Source organism: Talpa europaea, assembly GCF_964194135.1.
Source record: "Talpa europaea genome assembly, chromosome: 11".
NCBI classification, from domain to species: Eukaryota; Metazoa; Chordata; class Mammalia; order Eulipotyphla; family Talpidae; genus Talpa; species Talpa europaea.
Genome location: NC_140078.1, coordinates 9,207,504 through 9,226,843, shown reverse-complemented (window position 1 = coordinate 9,226,843; position 19,340 = coordinate 9,207,504). Strand labels below are relative to the sequence as shown.

Sequence of the window (19,340 nt, the reverse complement as noted above, 5' to 3'; positions counted from 1 at the left end):
TGGAGGACTTACAACGTATCAAGCCCTCTTCTAGACACCGGGCCTTCAGAAGTGGCCAAACGAGAGGAAATGCCTCCCGTAGGGGAACTTAGATGGAGTGAGAAGGCAGGCGATAAGCCAGCAAACAGATATTGTCAGGAAATAGTACATGCTGTGAAGAGAAAGAAAATAGAATAGAGAATGACAAAGGAGTGGTGCTTTTATAGATGGTGTAGTCTGGGGAGACTTCTCTGGGGAGGTGACAGTTGGGCAGAGTTTGAACTGAGTGATGGAGTGAGCCAGGCAGGCAGAGATCTGGAAAAAGGGCAGAGAGGAAATGGAAGTCATCACCATTGTCATCATCACGGTCAGCCACCAGCATGTTCCCTGCACATGGTAGGCACAGCATCAATACTTGCTGAGTGGCCACAAAGCAAGAGAAATGCAGACCCACAGGATAATGGAGGACAGTGGGCATGACAAGCAATTCAAGGTTGCCCAGCTGCTTGGGTTCTGCCTCTGGTCTCTTAACTACATGACCTTGATGAGGTGACTTTCTTCCATGGAAACTGTGATCATTCTCCAAGGTTCTGTGTCAGTCCCGAGTGCTGGGTACCAGGAGGCAGCATGTCGGCCTGCACAGCCCACAGGTGGCCAGAGGAGAGGCCATGCTCCAGAGCCCCTCTCCCAGGCACCAGGCCACCCTGGGAAGTCCAGCTCATAGATCCCTCAGCAACAACACGGGCCTCACCCAACAACAGGGGCGTTCAAAAACCCCAGCTGTTGGCCCACACCGAGTGTATTTCTTAATTCAAATCAGTTGCCAATATTTAAAATCAGGGAGGTTTCATAAAATTCCAGATTTTTTGCTTCTCTTGAAAAACCAGCAAATCCAGCAAAACACGCCCTGCTTTCCTGTATGGCAACACCCCGGGGGAACTCAGTAACAGCTGCTCCTTGATGGGCAGTGACTGGCCAGTTTGCCACAGACCCCGCCATGTCCTGCCACTTAGTCTCATCCTCTGCCAATTCCCTTCTAGTACAGAAACTGGCGCCTGTTTCAAAAGTGTGACAGGGAAGATGGACAGGGAGCACCATGTTTCGTGACGTACGTTCTTCTGCCTGCTGAGCACGCAACGTTGCCCTCGGCAGGCAGGCGAGCTTCCAGCCCTGGTCTACAGAACTGCCGCAGCCGGGCTCAAGCAGCGTGTCAGAGGAAGCAGGTGGATGACTGGCCAGGGCAGGCTCCAGGCTGGCCGGAAATCTCAGGCTGCAAGGGGGCCTGCTGGGTGCAGATCTGCCAGAGCAGGCAGATGTTTTCTCTCAGAAGTGTCCGTGGGAAGTAGAGAGATGATCGGGTGAAGAAAAGAGACAGTAATGGTGACACACAAAGAGGCCATAAGGCACAGGAGAGCGTGAGTGGGCTGAGGTTCCGTGAGGGAGCAGAGACTCTGAGGAGGTGGATGCCAAGAGGAAGCAGGACGTAGGAGGAAATGATACAAGGAGGAAGCAGAAACTGTGAGCCACAGAAATTAGGAGGAAATAGACACTGAGGAAGCAGAAACTGTAAGGAATTGAAGGCGAGGAGGAGGCAGACTCACAGGGAGCAGCAGACACCATGGAGGGATAAACACTTTAAGGGAGTGGGGCTCTGAGGAAGTGTGTGGGACTTGAAGCTACGAGGGACAGAAGCTGAGGAGACAGGAAGCAGCAGAAGCTGTGGGAGCAGATGTGAGGGTGGGCATGAGGTGGGGAAAGGTGCTGTAAGGGAATAGAAGGTATGAAAGAAAGGGCAGGAACTATGATGAAGGAGACGCTATAAAGACCCCAAAGCTAAGAAGCAGCGGAAACCAAGAAGAGACCAAGAAATAATACCTGGAGTGGGTAGAAGGGAAGCTGGTGGGACGTATGGGAAGCAGAGGTGGGGAGAATGAGGTTTAACCGCAGAGTGCAAAGCCCTCAGGCCAGGCCCCCACAGGCCCTGAGCCAGCCTCCTCAAGGCAGCTACTGCAGTGACTCTGGGTGCTTGTGAGGTGGTCTCCTTGCTGACCTTACAGGGCCTCCCTGCACCCCGCCCTCCATTCCCCTGACCATGGAAATAGTCATGTAATACTCCATTTTCCACAGTGAAAGACGGACTAAGGCCCCTAGTTCTTACTTCTGCCCAGGGTTCATCTGCCCTCCACGTGGTGATACGTCACCCCAGCCTGTCACAGGTGACAGGGTCAGCTGACAGACACCTGCTGGAAATCAGGGCGGTCCCCCACTGGTGATATTTGGTTTGGAGGATTTGGCAAATGGACTTGGAGCCTTTGGTCCTCACACGTCCTGTTCTTTCTAGCCTGGCTCTGTAGGCCACTGAGTTACAACTCTTACGTTGGGCCCTGGGGTAGAAAGTTTTCTATCAGAAATAAGTATTTTGGGCTTTGTGGGCCAAGAGGCAAGGTTAAGGCTATGGTGTAGACACTTGTATAACCTATGAAAAGAAATGCCCACAAAGTTCTTATTGAAAAAATTTGAAGACTTTATTTATGGACACTGAAATTTGAAGTTCATGGGTCATGTCATGAAATATTTTTCTTTTGAGTCTTCGCAACCATTTAAATGTGCGAACACTATTCTCAGCTCATGGGCTGTGTAGATGGTCACATGGGCTTGGCCAGCTGGGCTTGGCTGCCCACTATGGTTGCTGGTCCTGCCCCGGAGCAGCCTGAGCACCCAGAGAAGGTGAAGGCTCAGGGGAAGGGGACGAAGCAGAACCGTGTGGCTAGTACAGTGGGGTGGTCAGGCCCCTGGCGTGGGCCCTCCTCCTGACCACAGTCTTCAGGGAACCCCCCTGTTGCGACCCCAGCCCTGATCATCTTACCTTTAAAGTCAAACCACCACTTGAAGGAGGGCCTTTGAGACGGGAAGAAGAACAAAATGGTGACAATGGCCACGCCGGTGACAGCATCAGAAAGAAACCTACAATGACAAGGCCCCACAGCACATGACCCCAGACATCTCAGCAGCTCAGAGTTTGGCAGGTTTACCAGGGAGGATCTGTGAGAGGGAATCAGGCCTGCTGTCAAGGGGGCATTACGGCAGGCAGGGGGTCCTTCCTGCACCACACTCAGCATAGACGCCGCCATCCACCAGGCAAAACCCTTCTCCATGCTCCCTGGGGTGTTTAGATGCTGCTTGAGCCAGACAAACGCTTATTCTCCCAACTGAAAGATCCTAGGGAGAAGGAAGAATCTGAGAGCCCCAAAAGAATGCCCATGAATCCCTGTAACCAGGGCTCCCGTTAGAGTCCTATGTGCATCTGTTCAGCTTCTGCCTTTCTCCTGGGATGGGCGGCTGGCCATTTACACCACAGAGCCAGATGGAGCCAGCCTCACTGCCCCTCCAGTCCTAAAGCCCACCTTTCAAGGAGCTACAGCATGTCTTGGACAGATGTTGAGCTCACAGAAGTTTCAGAAACAGCCCTCAAGGGCAGGCACCTGCTATTTCAGGAATCTGAGACCCAGAGAGCAGAAGCAACTTCCTCAAGACCAGACCAGGTCTGTGGAGACTGGCATATTCAAGAGCCAGATTTCTGGCTCCCAGTTCAGTGGAGCCCAGAGCCTATGGCTAACCAAAGCCCTTTCAGCCCACATATTTGGGAAGGAGAGAATCTGAATGGCCAAGAACTAGAAAAGACGGTCAATATCCCTCATAACTGGAGAAAGAGAAGTGGATACCCTCATATGGGACGATTCATCTGCACTGGGTGGCAAACATGGAAAGGGTGGGAACACCTCATGAGGGTAGAGAGAAACCCGCACCAGCAGGGAAAGACACCAGGTCAGCCATCTGGAGGGTGGTCAGCAATGTGTTTCAAGACCTTCTGTGTAGAAAAGCCTGGATCCAGTTATACTTCCAGGGATTTAGCCTCAGAAAATAATTGCACTCTTGCACACAGATTATGTACAGGGATGTTTATTCTCAACAAGAGTTAAGAAAAGGAAGATTTTAAAATATATTGCGCATAGCAAGGTATATATGTGTATATATATATATATACTAGTATATATTTTGAAATATGCTACATTTGTTTAAAAAAAAACAAGACATCAATCTTTATGTGTTGACATGAAAATGCAACCAAGATACTTTGCAATTTTTTTTTAAAAAGCAAGTTGGTTTTTCTTATTTGCAGGATTGGACACAACCCACAAAGGAACTGGCTAAGATGCTCCCGTCTATAGAACATTATGCAGTGTGTGAAAAGGATGAAGCAGGCCAGAAAGAGCAAATTGTCTAGGTTGTATTATTGTATTTTGCAATTTGGGGTTCTAGGTATATGTGCATGTTTAAGCTGCGTGTGTGAGCGCATTTCTGGAATATTATTTGCCAAACTGTTCATTGTGGTCATGTCAGACGAGGGGACAGAAAGCAGGTAAAGAGCAAACAGCTTTTACTTTTCCAAGTTGGCATTTGAATTTATTATAGTGAGGATGCATCACCACTTTTATAATTAAAGAAAAAAGCAGATTACAAATAATATGTTTAATGCAATCACATATCTGTTTGAAAAATCTTTCATTTAGATCGGTTTGTGTTTAGCTAGTTGGCATGTGTTTTTTAACTTAATTTTACTGATGAAGTTTAATTAAGTATAATTAACGTGCAATAAAATGCACCTGTTTTAAGGCTATTGTTCCCTGCGTTTGACTAACGTTCAGTCCTGTAGGCAGCCACCAAAATGTACGACAGCTCTCAGCAGGCATTTTTCAAATCAGAAAAGATGTATATCAGAACTGGAGCCTGAGATGCTAGGCAGTTCTTACTCTCTTTGTATTGTTGCAATGTTTAGAACACCCATTTTTCACTGGAAAAAATAGAGCACCTACATTTTTGAAAAATAAAAAATATTTTTTGCCTCCGTGAACTGGTATTGTTTCTTTCTCATACCATCCCTTGTGAGATCAAAACTTCTCTCACCCATTTCCCTAGAGGTGCGGGGTCTGAGGGTGCAGGGGTGAAGTGTGCAGAGCTGTTCTCTAAACCCAGAGCCACAGATGGCCGGTGGACACTTGCATCTGCCAAGACTGAGCGGAGATGTGGTTGAAGGGTGAAATACACACCGCATTTTGAAGATTCAGAATGGGGAAAGAAGGTAGAAGATCTCAATAATAGTTTAGTATGTGATTCCCTATTGCAATAATACGCTGTGTTAAATATATTTTTAAAATTAATTTCATTTGTATCTTTTGACTTTTTAAATGTGATTAGTAGAAAGTTTAAATTACAGGGCCTCCCTGGTGGTGCAAGGGGTTAGGCACAGCACTGTGAAGCTGTCTGAAGCCTCTGCAGTGCAAGTTTGATCCCCGGCCGGCCAGGGAGATACCCACATGGCACAGCAGACCTCTCCTGTCGCGCCCGCTGCTCCCCTCAGCAGTGTATTTCAGTCAGTCTGCCTGTTCTGCTCCCCACTCTGTCTCTGGTGAATCCTCTCACCTCCCACACCTCTGGCCTGTACCCCAGCTCTTGTATACATAAGCAAATAAATCTTTTTTTAAAAAAGAAGAAAGTTTAAAATTACAGATGTGGCTCATGTTATTTCTCTGCGGGATGGTGCCTGACACGGTTGCCCCCTCACCCTTCCTGAGGCACCCCTTCTCTTGCACTTTGCTAGTCCATTGCTCCAGGCTTTCCCAATGATGGTTTCTTCTCTATTTTTCCTCCACCAAGCTCCTAAGTACTGGGATGCTTAGAGCCTTCTAATGGGTGGACCCACCGATTTTTAGGGATTTAAATTCCAAATTTACATGACTTCCAGATTGATCTTTGCAACCTGATACCTCCTCTGCATAACCCACTATACCTGAAGGATCCACTCCCTTCAATTCTTCAGATGTGCCAAGGAGGTTCCTACCCAGGCTTTCAGCAGACATTCCCAGGAGTCTCCAGCTTTTACCTCTCCTCTTCCTAGCCTTGGTTCTTTCCCGAACGACCCAAATCTATCCCTCACTCCATTCTTCAATAAGGCGCTCTCACTCCTTATTTCATTGCACTCATTACAAGCCGCAGTAATTTGGTTGTCTAACCACTTGTGTGTGTCTGTGCCCCAGCGTCTAGCATCACGCTTAGCACATCACAGGCTCTCAGTGTCGATGGATGGACCAAGTGAATGGATGATTGGCTTTGGGTCGCACAGCGTGGGAGTGGCAGAGCTGGAATCAAACGCAGTTTTGTCCAAAGCCAAAGCTCCGGACACATGAGGAACCAAATATTTTATCATCCAAGCCTAAATTATATTGAGAGTAGAAGCAGCAGCTGTTACTAATTACTTGGGACAAGAGTTGTAAACCCTCCCAGGTCTCCCCAGCTGGCTAGCTCCCCGGTGCTAGCTGGACCCCCAGCACCTGCCCCACCGGCCTCTGTCCCCCAGATCCCCAGAGTCTCACCCAGGGGTGAAGAAGCTGGCCCAGCCAGGGATGAACTTCGGGTCCCGGGAGAAGAGGAGGATGGCGAACATGCAGAAAAGGATGAAAACGGCCTGCTCAGCAAACCTGTGGCACAAATATGGGGGTGACCATGGGCACGGGAAGTCCCTGCAGGTGCCCACTGGGTGTCACTGGGACAGGCCCTTCCTCTGAGAAGCTGGGGAAAGTAATCATACCCCAGAGAGCCTCCAGAAGGAGGGAAGGCGTGACCCGCGGTGTAAGCGGCTCCTTCCACATGCCCTTCGCCCCAGGATGCTTTCTGAGCAAAAGGCACCCCTTCCCCCATATATCATTCTTAGCTGCAAGGGTCCTAAGGAGAATCAAGAGAGAAAGAACGGTGAAACAGAGTCAGACAAGCAAAAAGAAAGTAAACAGCTGTATAGAAACAAGTGGACAAGGAGAGAAACAGTTAAATAGATACAGAGAGGGAAAGACCCTGATGGGGGAGACAGAAGGGTAGACAGAGAGGATCCCCGATGTTGTGCACTGATCCTCCTGAGGTGCCCACGGCAGTATCAGGCATCCAATGAGGCAACCAGTGAGGAGGAAGGGGTACATCAGGGGACGAGGAGGGGCTTTCTGGACCCCAGCACCAGAACAAGAAGCTGACCATGTAAGCCACCTCCTTACCTAACCCCCATCTCTGGGCTCTAAAGCCATTGGTCCTGAAGTGGGAATCAGTCCCCAGGACCGCAGGAGTCAGGCCAGGGTAGTTCTCCTGAGAATCGAATGCCTTGATCTCCCCACCCTGAGGACCCCCATATCACGCACTTGATGGGCCCCAGATTCTGGAATTCCTCTCGAATCACTGCTCGAGCCCTATTTTCTGCATCAGTTCTGATCTCAGACTTCTTCCTCCAGCCCCTGGAATAGAAAGTGCGGAGGTTAGAAGTGCCTGCGTCAGGTACACGACTGCCTTCTCCCCACCCCTGTCAGCTGGCCAGGCCACACATCTCTGTTCTGGAGACTGCAGCGGCCTGATGACCCCTTTCTAAAATCTGCTCTCCCCACCTACTGACTGGATGGACTTCTAAATATGTAAATGTGATCATAAGACTCACAGGTTTAAAATCCTTTAGGTCTCAAGCAGACAAATTAATGGAACAATATAGCAAATCCAGAAATACACCCAAAACACAAATGAGATTTAGTCCATGGTAAAGTTGTGGGAAAAATGGATTACCCAGTTCGTGGTGTTGAACACAGAGGTCAGAGGAATAGGCTTGAGAGTCCAGAAATAAACCCAGACTTTGATGATCAGTGGATTGTGACAAGGGGACCAGAACCATTCAGTAGGGAAAGAAGAGTCAACAAATCGTGCCAGGACAATGGGACAGTCACATGCAAAATAATGAACGTGGGCGCCTACTTCCTACAGTGTATAAAATTGAGCTCCAATGCACCAAAGATTTAAATATAAGAGATAAGAAAACATAGGGGAAATTTTTCATGACCTTGAGTTAGGCAACTCTTTGTTAGATATGCTACCAAAAGCACATACAACTAAAGATAAATTGGACTTCATCAAAATTAAAGACTTTTGTATGTTGACAGTGTTGAGACAGCTGGGTGGCCATTTGGAACCAAAAAATGAAGCTGGATCCAAACTTCATCCTGTACCCTAAGGATAAATTTCAAGCATAGCAAAGATTTAATTGTAAAAAACATAAAAATACTGGGAGAAAACATGAGATCTTAAAAATATAGCTCCTGTAATAGAAAATTTTTTCTAACTGTAACTGAAAATTCAGAAGCCATATGGGGACAGATTGACAAGTTCATCTACATAAAATATTTCTGAGCATTTCTGCCTAGAGGAAAGCACTGTGGGCAAAGTAAAACATGAATCATGAAAAAATATCTGAAACTCACATTGAGAAGAAGCACTAATCTTTCAGTATCTAAAGAACATTAGAAATCAAAAAGACCAACAATCCATTTGAAAAAATATGCAAAGGACACAAACACAGTTAAACAACTTGCAAGAAAGGAAATACCAGCAACCCCCAAGAATATACAAAAACTTTTCATTTTACTCCTCAATATGAAATGTTGCTCAAAAATCGTTCTTAATAAAATACAATTTTTTTTCTCTTATTAGAGTAGCAAAAATCACTTCACTATCTGGAAACAGACATTCTCATAGCCTGTAAATGGGAGAGTAAATTAGTAAAATTCCCAAGGGGGACAATTTGACATATCTATTAAAATTAAAATGTGTTTATTCTCTGACACGGTAGTTGCACCTATGGAAATTTATCCTACAAAATTACCTTTTTATAGTTTATCCTACAAAAATACCTGTTTCCGTGTCAGATTTCTGGAAAACATGTTTGTATCTGCACTGGTTTGCATTTGCATAAGGAGATGCTGGTAGATTACCCAAGATAGGGCCTCCCCGGTGGCGCAGCGGTTGAGCGCTGGGTTGCGAAGCTGCCCGCGGCCTCTGCGGCGCCGGTTCGATCCCCGGCTGCTCCCCGGCCACCGGAGGAGGATCCCACATGGCGCGCAGACCTCTCCTGCCGCCCGCTGCTCCCCTCAGCAGTGTACTTCGGTCCTTCTGCCTGCTCTGCTCCCCGCTCTGGCTCTGGTGAATTCTCTCACCCTCCCGCACTTCTGACTGTACCCAGTGCATGTGTAAACAGAACAACCAACCAAACAAATAAATAAATAAAACATGCCTCTATTAAAAAAAAAAAAAATTAAAAAAAAAAAAAGATTACCCAAGATAGATAAAAGTGGGTCCCCATTTGGGACATGGAATGAACAGGCAAATGCAGGCATGGGTGAAAAAGGAGAATTCCTATTGTAGGTCTCTGTATTTTTTTTTTAAGGCAAAATACATTTATTGGGATTAAAGTGTTTTAATTTTTTTAACCATGATATATATCACTTCTCCAAATTAAATAAACAAATGAACATTCAGGGAAAAAAAAAAAAAAAAACACCTCACAGGGGCTTCCCCTGGTGGCGCAGCGGTTGAGCGCTGGGCTGCGAAGCTGCCTGTAGCCTCTGCAGCACCGGTTTGATCCCCGGTCACCGGTGAGGGTCCCACATGGTGTGACAGACCTCTCCTGCCGCGCCCGCTGCTCCCCTCAGCAGTGTATTTCATCGTCTACCTGTTCTGCTCCCCACTCTGGCTCTGATGAATTCTCTCACCCTCCCGCGCTTCTGACTGTGCCCAGTGCTTGTATAAATAAATAAATAAAATCTTAAAAAAAAAAACAAAAAACCTCACACTGACTATTATGTAAAGATCAAACTCCCTTAAACACTCAGTGACCTAGCTCAGATTTCTCAGTATTGGAACTTCTGACATATTGGGGCGGGATCATTCTTTATTGGGAGGTGGGATAATTCTTGGCATAGGGGCTGTCCTGTGCTTTATAGAACAGTTAGTGGAATCCCTGCCCTCTCCTCACTAAATGCCAGTAGTCCTTCCTCAGTGGTGACAACCCAAGTGTCTCAGACATTTGCCCTGTCCCCACATAGGGGCAAAACTCAGGCCCAGTTGGAAATTCCTGTCTCATTCCCTGGCCTGACCTCCTACTACTCTCCCTCAAACCTGAACTCAGTCATCTTACTCAGTCCAGTTCCAGAACATCCAGAAAGACCTCAGGCCCTTCGCACTTGCTGTTCCATCTCCCTAGAATTGCTCTTCCTCCCTCCCACCTCCCCCTGCCCTGCCGTAGCATTCCCTGTTTTGCAAGCAAGCACAGGGCAGGTTCACTGTGGATTTGGGCAAATGAGTAAATAGAGTCCTGGAGCCCTCGGTGGATTTAATGCCCTCTCAGGGAACCAGGTACACAGGCACACCAGGCAGGGAGTCTGGCACACCAGGGGCAGGCACGGCTCCCGGCTAAGAATGTTTCTCTGGCTTTCCCTCTGGTGTTCTTATCTAGTGTTCTCGCCTCAGAGCAGCCCTCCCTCGGCCGTGGTCCCATCTCTGAGTGGCACTGCCCTCTATCCCCACCTCTTGGCATAGGAACCTGCACTTATACATGGACACTCCCGTGCTCCCCAGGCCCAGGTGTCCACAATCACAGGGCTGCCGGCCATGCCCTTCAGGACCCACATCCACATGAGCAGCAGGAGGGCGGAAAAAAGCCTGATTTTTACTTCATTTTCCTTATGCCCCCCTTTACTGAATTAGTCTACTCATTCTTCATATCCCAGTTCAAAAGTCACTTCCCCAGGGAAGCTCTCCTGACCTTCCAGTTTACACATTCTTCCTCTTTTAGCTTCAACTTCAGCTGTAGCTCATTTTTCTTAGCCCCGACCAGTAAACCAAGTGAGAGTCCCGGGAGATGGCAGAGCTGCTCAGGATCACAGGGAACCACGACCTGAACTCTGATCCATCTGAGTCCAAAGTCTGGGTTTGCGTCCCTGGGCCAAGCTGGGCCTGGTAGCCGAGTTGCTGCTGTGAGGACATTCATGGGGTGTTGAATACCCCAAGGAACACCAGGACCAGAGCCTTTCTAGTCACAAGGTGTTTTCACATCTCTTCGATCCAGAGTTGTTTCTACTGGTCCCATCTCACAGACGAGCAAACTGAGGCTCAGGGAGATGAGGAGACTGAGTCAGGGAATGACTACCCTGGCTACCCCGCCTCAGCTGCAGCCCTAGTTCAGCATTTCCTGAACTCCAGGCGATCATAACCTACCTTCTCAAACGTCCCTAGACCCATAGGCCACACAGCTCATAGATGCTCAATATTTTCCTCCAAATATACTCACCATTTTAATTACAAAATGTATTTAGAAAGAAAACTTCCTATCATTCCTTCAATGGAAAAATGAGAATCACTTGTCATGAATGGAAAGAAAACATAAAATAATATATGAAAGCAAAGCAGCGTTGTTCCATGCTGTGCAGACACCACTGACCGAAGCGCCAGGTGTGTGCTTTGTGCTTTTATATAATACATAAAGTTGATCTTAGAATGTCGGAGAGTTGTTCAAGTTGCTCCCCCAAAAGGCAACTGACTGAACTAAACCAAACAAGCCCTAGAAATGGGACTGCGGAATGAAGGCTACTCGACGGGAGCCTGGGTGGGGAGCCTAGTGGTCTATGAAAGGATGGTGGCTGCTTGTGGGCAGGTGTGACCTGGTAGCACACACCCGAGGCGTGACCCTAAACCCCTGAGTCACAGACAGTGCTGTAAACCAACATTACCTCAGCTAAAAGAAAAAGTTGATGTGGGAATATTTCTCTCACTGTGAGATTCATGTGACTTAATACCTTGTCTTCAGGCCACCCCAATTTATTTCCTGTTCCAGGCCCCTTAAAATGGGAAGGTGCTCTCCCCTCCTCCGGTACAAGGGCTCGCCTTACTGAAAGAGCAATTGCTGCTGATGGCGCAGGAGTGGAGGGCGTGGTGGAGGGGCAGGCCCACCTGATGCTCACACACTGAGGGGTCCGAGCCACTGTCTGCTCCTGAGCCTCCGGGAAGCAGGAGGCTGAGCACGGCGGCTCCCTGGTGAGATGGAAGCAGGGACCCCGATACAGTTGTCTTTCTCAGAGCTCAGGCTTTTCTGTGTCTCCCCAACCCCTCCCCTGCCACTCCCCAAGATAAACCCGAGGGTACCTGAGGCTGATCCCCCCATACAGGAAGGAGATCCAGAGCCAGCCCACCAGCAGGAACAGCAGCATGAGCGGGAAGGCGAAAATGAACCAGGAGCCGAAATTCACCACGTCACACTGCGGGAAGAAGCTGGAGAGAAGAGGGAGGTGAGAGCAGTCAAGTCAGCTGTGGTGGGGCGGTGGGGGGGTGGCAGAGGGACCCCGCAGGAGTCAGTGTTCATCCCTTCTCATAAAAGACGCTTTTCTCTTCATTCAGGGGAGATCCTGGACTTCTGATCTAGTGGGATTGCACTGAGATGGTCAAAATCTCAGAGCCCTGGGGACAGACGGGTTCCTGAAAGCGTGAGGACCATGGTGAATTGGGGTCCCACCTCCGCCATGAAAGAAGCAGCTGCTATTTGCTCCCATATGGTCACTACCCAGGCGTGCAGGGCCAGAGAGCCACAGCTATTTGAAACCACGTGCTGTTCAATGTCGGCAATCCATTAAATTTTTTAAATGACCATGTGTGGGTGGATCGCCACCTCTGCCCTGCTCCCCCTATGTTCTCACAGCCCCTGAAGGCTGTCCCCAAACAGCGCTGATGTCTGTGGGTTCTTTCTCCGCCACTGTCGCCAACCTCAGCTTTGCTCAGACGTCTTCCAGACGGAAGGTGTCAACCACATTTACTTCTTACCTGTATTTTCTAAATTTTCTATAATAAACAAGCACAGCTTCAGAAATAAAACAAAGTAACAATATTTTTAAAAACATTAAAATATCAGCAGGTATATGACCAGTCACTGTATTTATTATAGCAAAATAACAGTGATATAATAAGTGCAAATGATCTAAATGGCTATGATGAATAAAGTATGACACCCCAAATAGGATAATTTATAACTATTAAAAAGAATGCTTTTTTGGAAAAAAAATTAATGACAAAATAAGGCTGTAAGACAGCATAAAGAGTATAATAACAATACAATGAAATATATATGTATATATTGTAAAAAGGCTAGAAGAAAATATTAACTGTGGGACTGAAGACATTCCACATTTTAAACTTTTTTCTGTATTTCCTGAGTGTTCTGTATGTGCCTGTATCATGGATAATCACAATAAACTAGTAAAATCTATTTGGGAAACAAGGCCGCGGGGACTCAGGGCAGTCATTTCCCTGACCCCCTGAATCGGCTGGAGAATCAGAAGCCCCCCCAATTACTTGGCATGACTTTTAATCCCCTCTGGACTGTCCAAGCTTGTGCAATCAAACATTGCATGTGATTTGCATGTGATTTGCATGTGCATTCAAAATCCTACCTATTCCATCTTTTTACTTACAGCTCCTGCACTTTCCCCCTAATCTCTTTGCGAGTTGAAACAAAGCAGTGCTCACACCAGAACGGGGAAGCCGACTCCCTATTTCGGTTGAAGGGAAGGCTGGGACCTCACAGAGGTGGCCTTCCTCGGGGTCTCCTTACCTCACCTCCTCCCACACTGCCCTTGCCTTCTGCTGTGCTCCAGTCTTGGCGGTTTCCACCCTTGGGACAGCTGTTCCCAGTCTGGAAAGCTCCTCCCTGCTGAGACCACAGAGCCCCTCACTCTGCTCAAATATCACACATGAGAGGCTGTGCATCCCTGACCAGCTTATAATCATACAATAGCACCCACCCTTGCCACGTCTACCACTTTATTCTGCTTTATTTTATTTCATAACTATTGGAAGACCATATCATATATTCATTTGCTTTTTGTTTTCATTTGTTTCTTGGGTGTCCCCCCAGCAGAATGGAGGTTCCCCCGGGGCAGGGACTTGCACCGCTGAGTCCCCAGAGCCAGTAGGAGGCACTGGATACACATGTCCTGGTTGCTGAGTGAAGAAGGGTAAGAGGAGTGAAGGAGCAGAAACTCCAGCCAGGCGGGGGACATGTGCTTTTTACCTCTTGAGCTGGCCAAGCAGGATGAGGTTGGGGGCTGTGCCGGTGAGGGTGGCGGTGCCCCCGATGCTGGCAGAGTAGGGGATGGAGATGAGGAAGCCCTTCCAGATGTTCCTGCGATATTCCTCCTCCTTCTTAGAGTCAGCTGGAAGATCCAAAGGCGCCTCCACCTCCTCGGGACAGTCTTTGCTTTAAACAAACCCAAACAGAAGCTGTTGAGGACACACTTGGAATTCCTGGTTTTGCATGCAAATACAGTTTGTGTTGGGAGGGCTAAGTGGTCTTTCTAGAAGGCAACTTGGCACAGGCATGAAGAACCTCTGAAGACATTCAGCCCTTCAGTACAGATGTTCTACTCTAAGAATTTACCCTAAAGAAATACTCGGGTAAATGCCCCTGGTGTTGGGCACAGAGAGTTCACCATGGCAGTCAATATAAATTAAATCAACAACTTAAATCTCCTTTAAAAAGGGATTTTCTAAAAAAGACGACCCTTTTTCTGGCTGGACCGCCAATACAGATATTTTAAAAGGATGGTTTAAACAGCTACTGATGAAGATGAAGATGTCCACTATATAAAGCAGGAAGGTAAGTCACAGCACTAGTTTTTTAATTTTAAAAATATTCACATATGTTATGACTATGAGTATGAAGAAAAATCTAGAATGGTATGTACAAAGCTATATGGTGTTTTACTCAGGGGTGGAATTATGGATTTTTTTCATTGTTATTATTTGTATTTTTCTGGTGGTTTTCCTTGAATAGCTGTAGAATTAAAAGATAATGATGCTGACATAAATTTATTGAGGTGAAACATCTGCACTATACTCTGTTAAGCGAGCTCACGTATGTGGCCTTACCTATGGTTTTTATTTTACAAAGGCATGAAAGTATATAGAGAGATATCAAAAAATAATTAGAATGGTATTCACCTGTTTTAATCTATCTTTGGGCGTAAGAGGCTAAGTACATTTTTCTTTTTAAAAGTTTTTTTTTGACTTATGCAATTATAAAATATTTATAAGTGGATGAAATGAAGAATTGCTCCTGTATAACAAAACAAAACAAAAATATTTTTAAAGAATGAAAGATTCCCCAAACATCTCTGGCCTTTATGACTATAGAAGCTCCCGTCCAGAGGGCAATGCCTGATGTGACCTGGCATCTGGAAGCAGCTGGAGATCAGTGTCACGGCCAGAGGCAGAGTCAGGGGAGAGGCCCTGGTCGGAAACCGTGTCTGCACTCAGACCTGGGGAACCAACCAGACTGAGCTTACAATAAGGACGAGAGAGCAGAAAAGACCCCTCTAACATAATCTCTTTTTTGCTCAGACGGGGAAACTGAGGCCCAGACAGCAGATGGGGTTTGTATCCAAGGAACATGGAGATCCAGAGAGTGGGGGCTGGGTCTTTTCCATAGACCCAGCCAGCTCTGTACCGACAGAGTCAGCCGATCACCTCTCTCCTCTGCTAAAGCCCTCTGTTGGCTCCCTCTCATTCAAAGCGAAGGCCCATGAGGTCCCTCATGCTCTGTCCCTCCACCGGTACCCTCTCCCACAACACGCTCTCTGACCCTGCCTCCTACCATATGCTCTCCAGCCACACTGGCCTCCTGGCTGCTTTCAAGTCTCAGGACCTTTGCACCTGCTGGTCCCTCTGCTGAGAACACTCTTTGTACAGACCCCTCACCTCACACAGATGTTTGCTCAAGCCTGACCTTCTTAGTCAGGTCTTCCCCAGCCGCCCATTTAAAAACTCCCATCCCAGCCCCAGCATCCCCTACTCAGGCCCACTTTGTGCTTTGTTCTCTTGAATAGCACTCATAAACAATGCTATGGAGTTTGTTCCTGTACTAGTTTTTTCCTCTGTGGGACACTAGCTCCCTAGGCTGCGGTTCTGTCTGTTTGTTGCTCTATCCCCTGCCACGCATGCCTCAGTGTAAACTCTATAAATATTTGTCAGATGCATGAAGCAGACCTGATCGATACTCAGCAACGCCTTGACCAAGACACTTTACAGCCTACCCTTTGATCACCATTAAATAGAGATCATGATGCCATTAATAGCAGGGCCACCATCCACACATGCGGGGCCAACAACCTGCTTGAACAACATTATCTCACTTAATCTCAAAACAACCCTCTAAGGTGGGTTTCAATATCAGGTCCAGTTGGTGGGGAAACTGAGACTCAGAGTGGTTAAGTCACTCGTCCACATCACACAGCAGGTAAATGCCAGAGCGAGTGTTCAGTCAGGCCTTCACCGCTCCAGATCCCAAGGTCTTAACCACGCCGCCCTATGCAAAGGGCGCCAGAGCCTGAATGTGCTGTCAGTGTGGAGATGCTTCCTAAGTCACACACGCGGGAAGGACGGCTGTTGTCATAGGATACTTTGGTCTTTAGAGCCCCCTGCCCTGGCTCATGCCCCTCCTCCTCGCTGCCATGTAGTCTGTGTTCTCCTGCTCTTTGGGGCCTTCCTTTCGGACCCTCAACTGCACTAGGCCTGCAGGGATTTAACATGCTCCCTGCCTTTTCCATACATGCATTTGTTTAAAGGAGAAGCAGAGGTCCAGGCTAAGTCAAAGAGATGAATAGTGGGAAGTTGGACATTGGGTCATTTGGAGAAAAATCTGGGGTGGGAAGGGGTTGCTTGCAGCTCTGCTTTCTTGTTCGTCTCCTGGACAAGCACTGGCTCCTCTATGATTTTCACCAGGAACTCACTCTTCTGTGCTGGCAAGAAACTGCATCTCCGTGGGCACAGTGTGCAGGCCATTTCTCCGCACAGCAGCTAGGAGGGAAGAGCATGATGTCTTTAGTGTGATGTGCGTGGGACAGGAGTCCCATCGTGTGGAGCCTGTCAAGAGTGCTCCCCTCCTTGCCAAGACCCCACACTATTCAGAACCAAGAAAAAAAAAAGGCACCCAACATTCCCTCTTCTTGTCCCTCCCATCCCTGCTTGGAGATGGCCCAGGCCTGTGGGCAGAGAGTTGCTGCTTGACAACTCATAGCAAGCCTAGGCTCCCCTGAGCAGTCATTGCCAAAGGATGTTTGGGAAAAGCTAGGTGAGTGGTAATGGGCCAGCAAGGAGATGGGTGACCCTGGTCTCCCACTCATTCTTTCAAGAAAGGACCGAGCACCCATGTGCTATTGACAAGGAGCTTGGGGTACAAAGGTGAACAATATAATTCAAAATCCCTAAACCTATTAAGGTTATATTCTAGAAGAAGAGACAGACAACAAATAAATAAAGATAAGTCGTCAGATAGTGATGAAAAGTAGTGAAGAAAATAAAACTGGGCAATGGAATGGAAAGTGGGGGCAGAATGGGGAGGGGAAGCAAGTGGCCTACTGTGGTCAGGCCAACAGAGAAGACACAAGAGCTGATGGCATTTGATGTACAACTTCGAGTAAAAAGAACCAGTCTCAGGAAGACCATGGAAAGAGGGTTCCTGGCAACAGGAATAACAAGTGAAAAGGTCTTTGCTTTTATATAAGCATAAGAATATTGCAAAAGGATTCTTGTAAGGATTGGGTAAGAATCCTGGCACAGGTGAGGTACCATAAGAAGGCTGCTGTTCGGGGAGTAGTGAACAGAGAAGGCCTAGGGAGAGACATGGAGCAGGGTGGAGTAGGCAGAGGTCAACAGAAGTCAAGTCAAGCTGGCGAACCACTGCCAGATATTGCCCCCAAGAGGAATATCATTTGATCCACATTGTGCAAACATCTCTGCACCTACAGGGGGTAAAATGGAATTGAGGAGACCAGTTCAGAATGTATCACATTTCCCAGATAAGATGATGGTGGCTGGACTGGGCTGGTAGCTGAAGAGATGCTAAGAGTATAGACGTTGTGTTTCAGTTTTTTCTCTGAGATAAGAGCTTGGTGCAACTGGGAGCAACTCGCAGAGCTCAGTCACAGAAGTCCAGCCAGTCAGTCCATCAATAATGCCGCTGAATGACAAGAGAAATGAAAATCCATGTCCTCGTGGGGCTTCTCTTCTGCTGGGGCAACACACTCTAAACATAATATCCATGTCTGATGGAAAGGGCTGTCATGGAGAAAAATAAAGCAGGGAGAAGGACAGTGTTGTGGGTGGGACCCCTCTTTTAAAGGATGGTTGGGACAAGTCTGACTGAGAAGATAACATTGAACAGAGAACTGGAAGGGGGACGTGGGTCAAACATCTGGGACAATAAAGAGCAGATGCAAATGTCCTGAGGTCACAGTATGTCTGCTGTAAGAAAGGAAGCAGAAGGGACACCAGTGGGCCTGGCGGGGCAGAAGCGTCGGGGAGAGTAGCAAGAGGTGAAGGGAGAGGAGTGGCAGAAGCTGGGGGTGGCAGGAAGCAGGCTGGATTGTGCAGGGATCTTGGGGCTAACAGTGAGGACTCCTCTGAGTCAGATGGAAGTGGAGCCAAGGGAGAGTTTGTGCAGAGGAGAGTCAGGACAGGATCTGACTTCATTTAAAAAGTATCCCTTGCTTGATAAGTCAATCTCCCCAGGAGCCTTTGACAATGATTTGGAGACAAGACTAGATGAAGGAATTAAAAGTCTCTGCAGCTGAAATCCTCACTGAGAAGAAAAGACCCAACTCTGGGCATTGGGGTGTGACTGGCAGCCACACACATGGGTTCCAGGTTCAGGTCATAGTGTCACCACTCACTATGTGACCTCAGACCAGTGGTTCCCAACTGGGGCCAATTCCACCTCCAAGGGACATTGGCAATGTCTGGAGACATTTGGGGTATCAGCCTGGAAGAGGGGAACTACTGGCATCTAGTTGGTAGAGGCCAGGGATGCTGCGAAACATCCTGTAATACATATAAGTCAGTCCCCACAACAAAGAATCATCCTACCCAAAATATCAGTAGTACTGGCTTTGCTTGGTTTAGACAGATCCTTTGTTCACATAAATCCCTTAATCTCCTGGTACTGCAGTTCTTTAATTCATAAAGGGAAAGCAACAATCCTCCTAGGGTTGTCAAGAGGATTAAAAAGTGAGTTCATTTGTTATAGATTGAATGTTTACATCCCCTCCAAATCCACATGTTGAAAGCTAACCCCCCACGAGCTGGTATTGGGAGTGTGGGGTCACTGGGAAGTGATTAGGTCATGAGAGCAGAGGGCTTACGAATGAGATGAGTGCCCTTTTAAAAGAGGCCTCAGCGAGCTCCCCTTGCCTCTTCTGCCAAGTGAGGACACAGGAAGGAGACCAGAATCCCCATGCTGTGGTCTTCAACTCCCTGGTTCCAGAACCACAACTGACAGATGCTAGCCCCTTAAGTCATGCAGCTGATGGTGTTTTTGTTATAGCTGCCTGACTGGAGTGGTATATTGAATGCAGGGACTGAGAAGCCTCTAGAAAAGGTCAGCGATTAAAGATTTTAGGCTT

The 19,340-nt window shown here is 47.5% G+C and overlaps 1 protein-coding gene across 2 annotated transcripts in view; it reads right to left on the bottom strand.

The window, feature by feature from the left end:
• Positions 1 to 19,340, bottom strand: part of SLC13A3 (solute carrier family 13 member 3) — a gene marked incomplete at both ends in the record, with an annotated part of 60,774 nt that overhangs the window by 7,832 nt on the left and 33,602 nt on the right. Inside the window, 6 exons of one of the 2 annotated variants that reach the window (XM_084247528.1) lie at positions 2,846 to 2,943; positions 6,411 to 6,515; positions 7,221 to 7,313; positions 12,037 to 12,162; positions 13,955 to 14,140; positions 16,671 to 16,737. In XM_084247528.1, coding sequence (XP_084103654.1) covers positions 2,846 to 2,943; positions 6,411 to 6,515; positions 7,221 to 7,313; positions 12,037 to 12,162; positions 13,955 to 14,140; positions 16,671 to 16,737 — 675 coding nt within the window. The remainder of the gene's footprint in view (positions 1 to 2,845; positions 2,944 to 6,410; positions 6,516 to 7,220; positions 7,314 to 12,036; positions 12,163 to 13,954; positions 14,141 to 16,670; positions 16,738 to 19,340) is intronic. The other variant, XM_084247529.1, reaches the window with a different exon arrangement.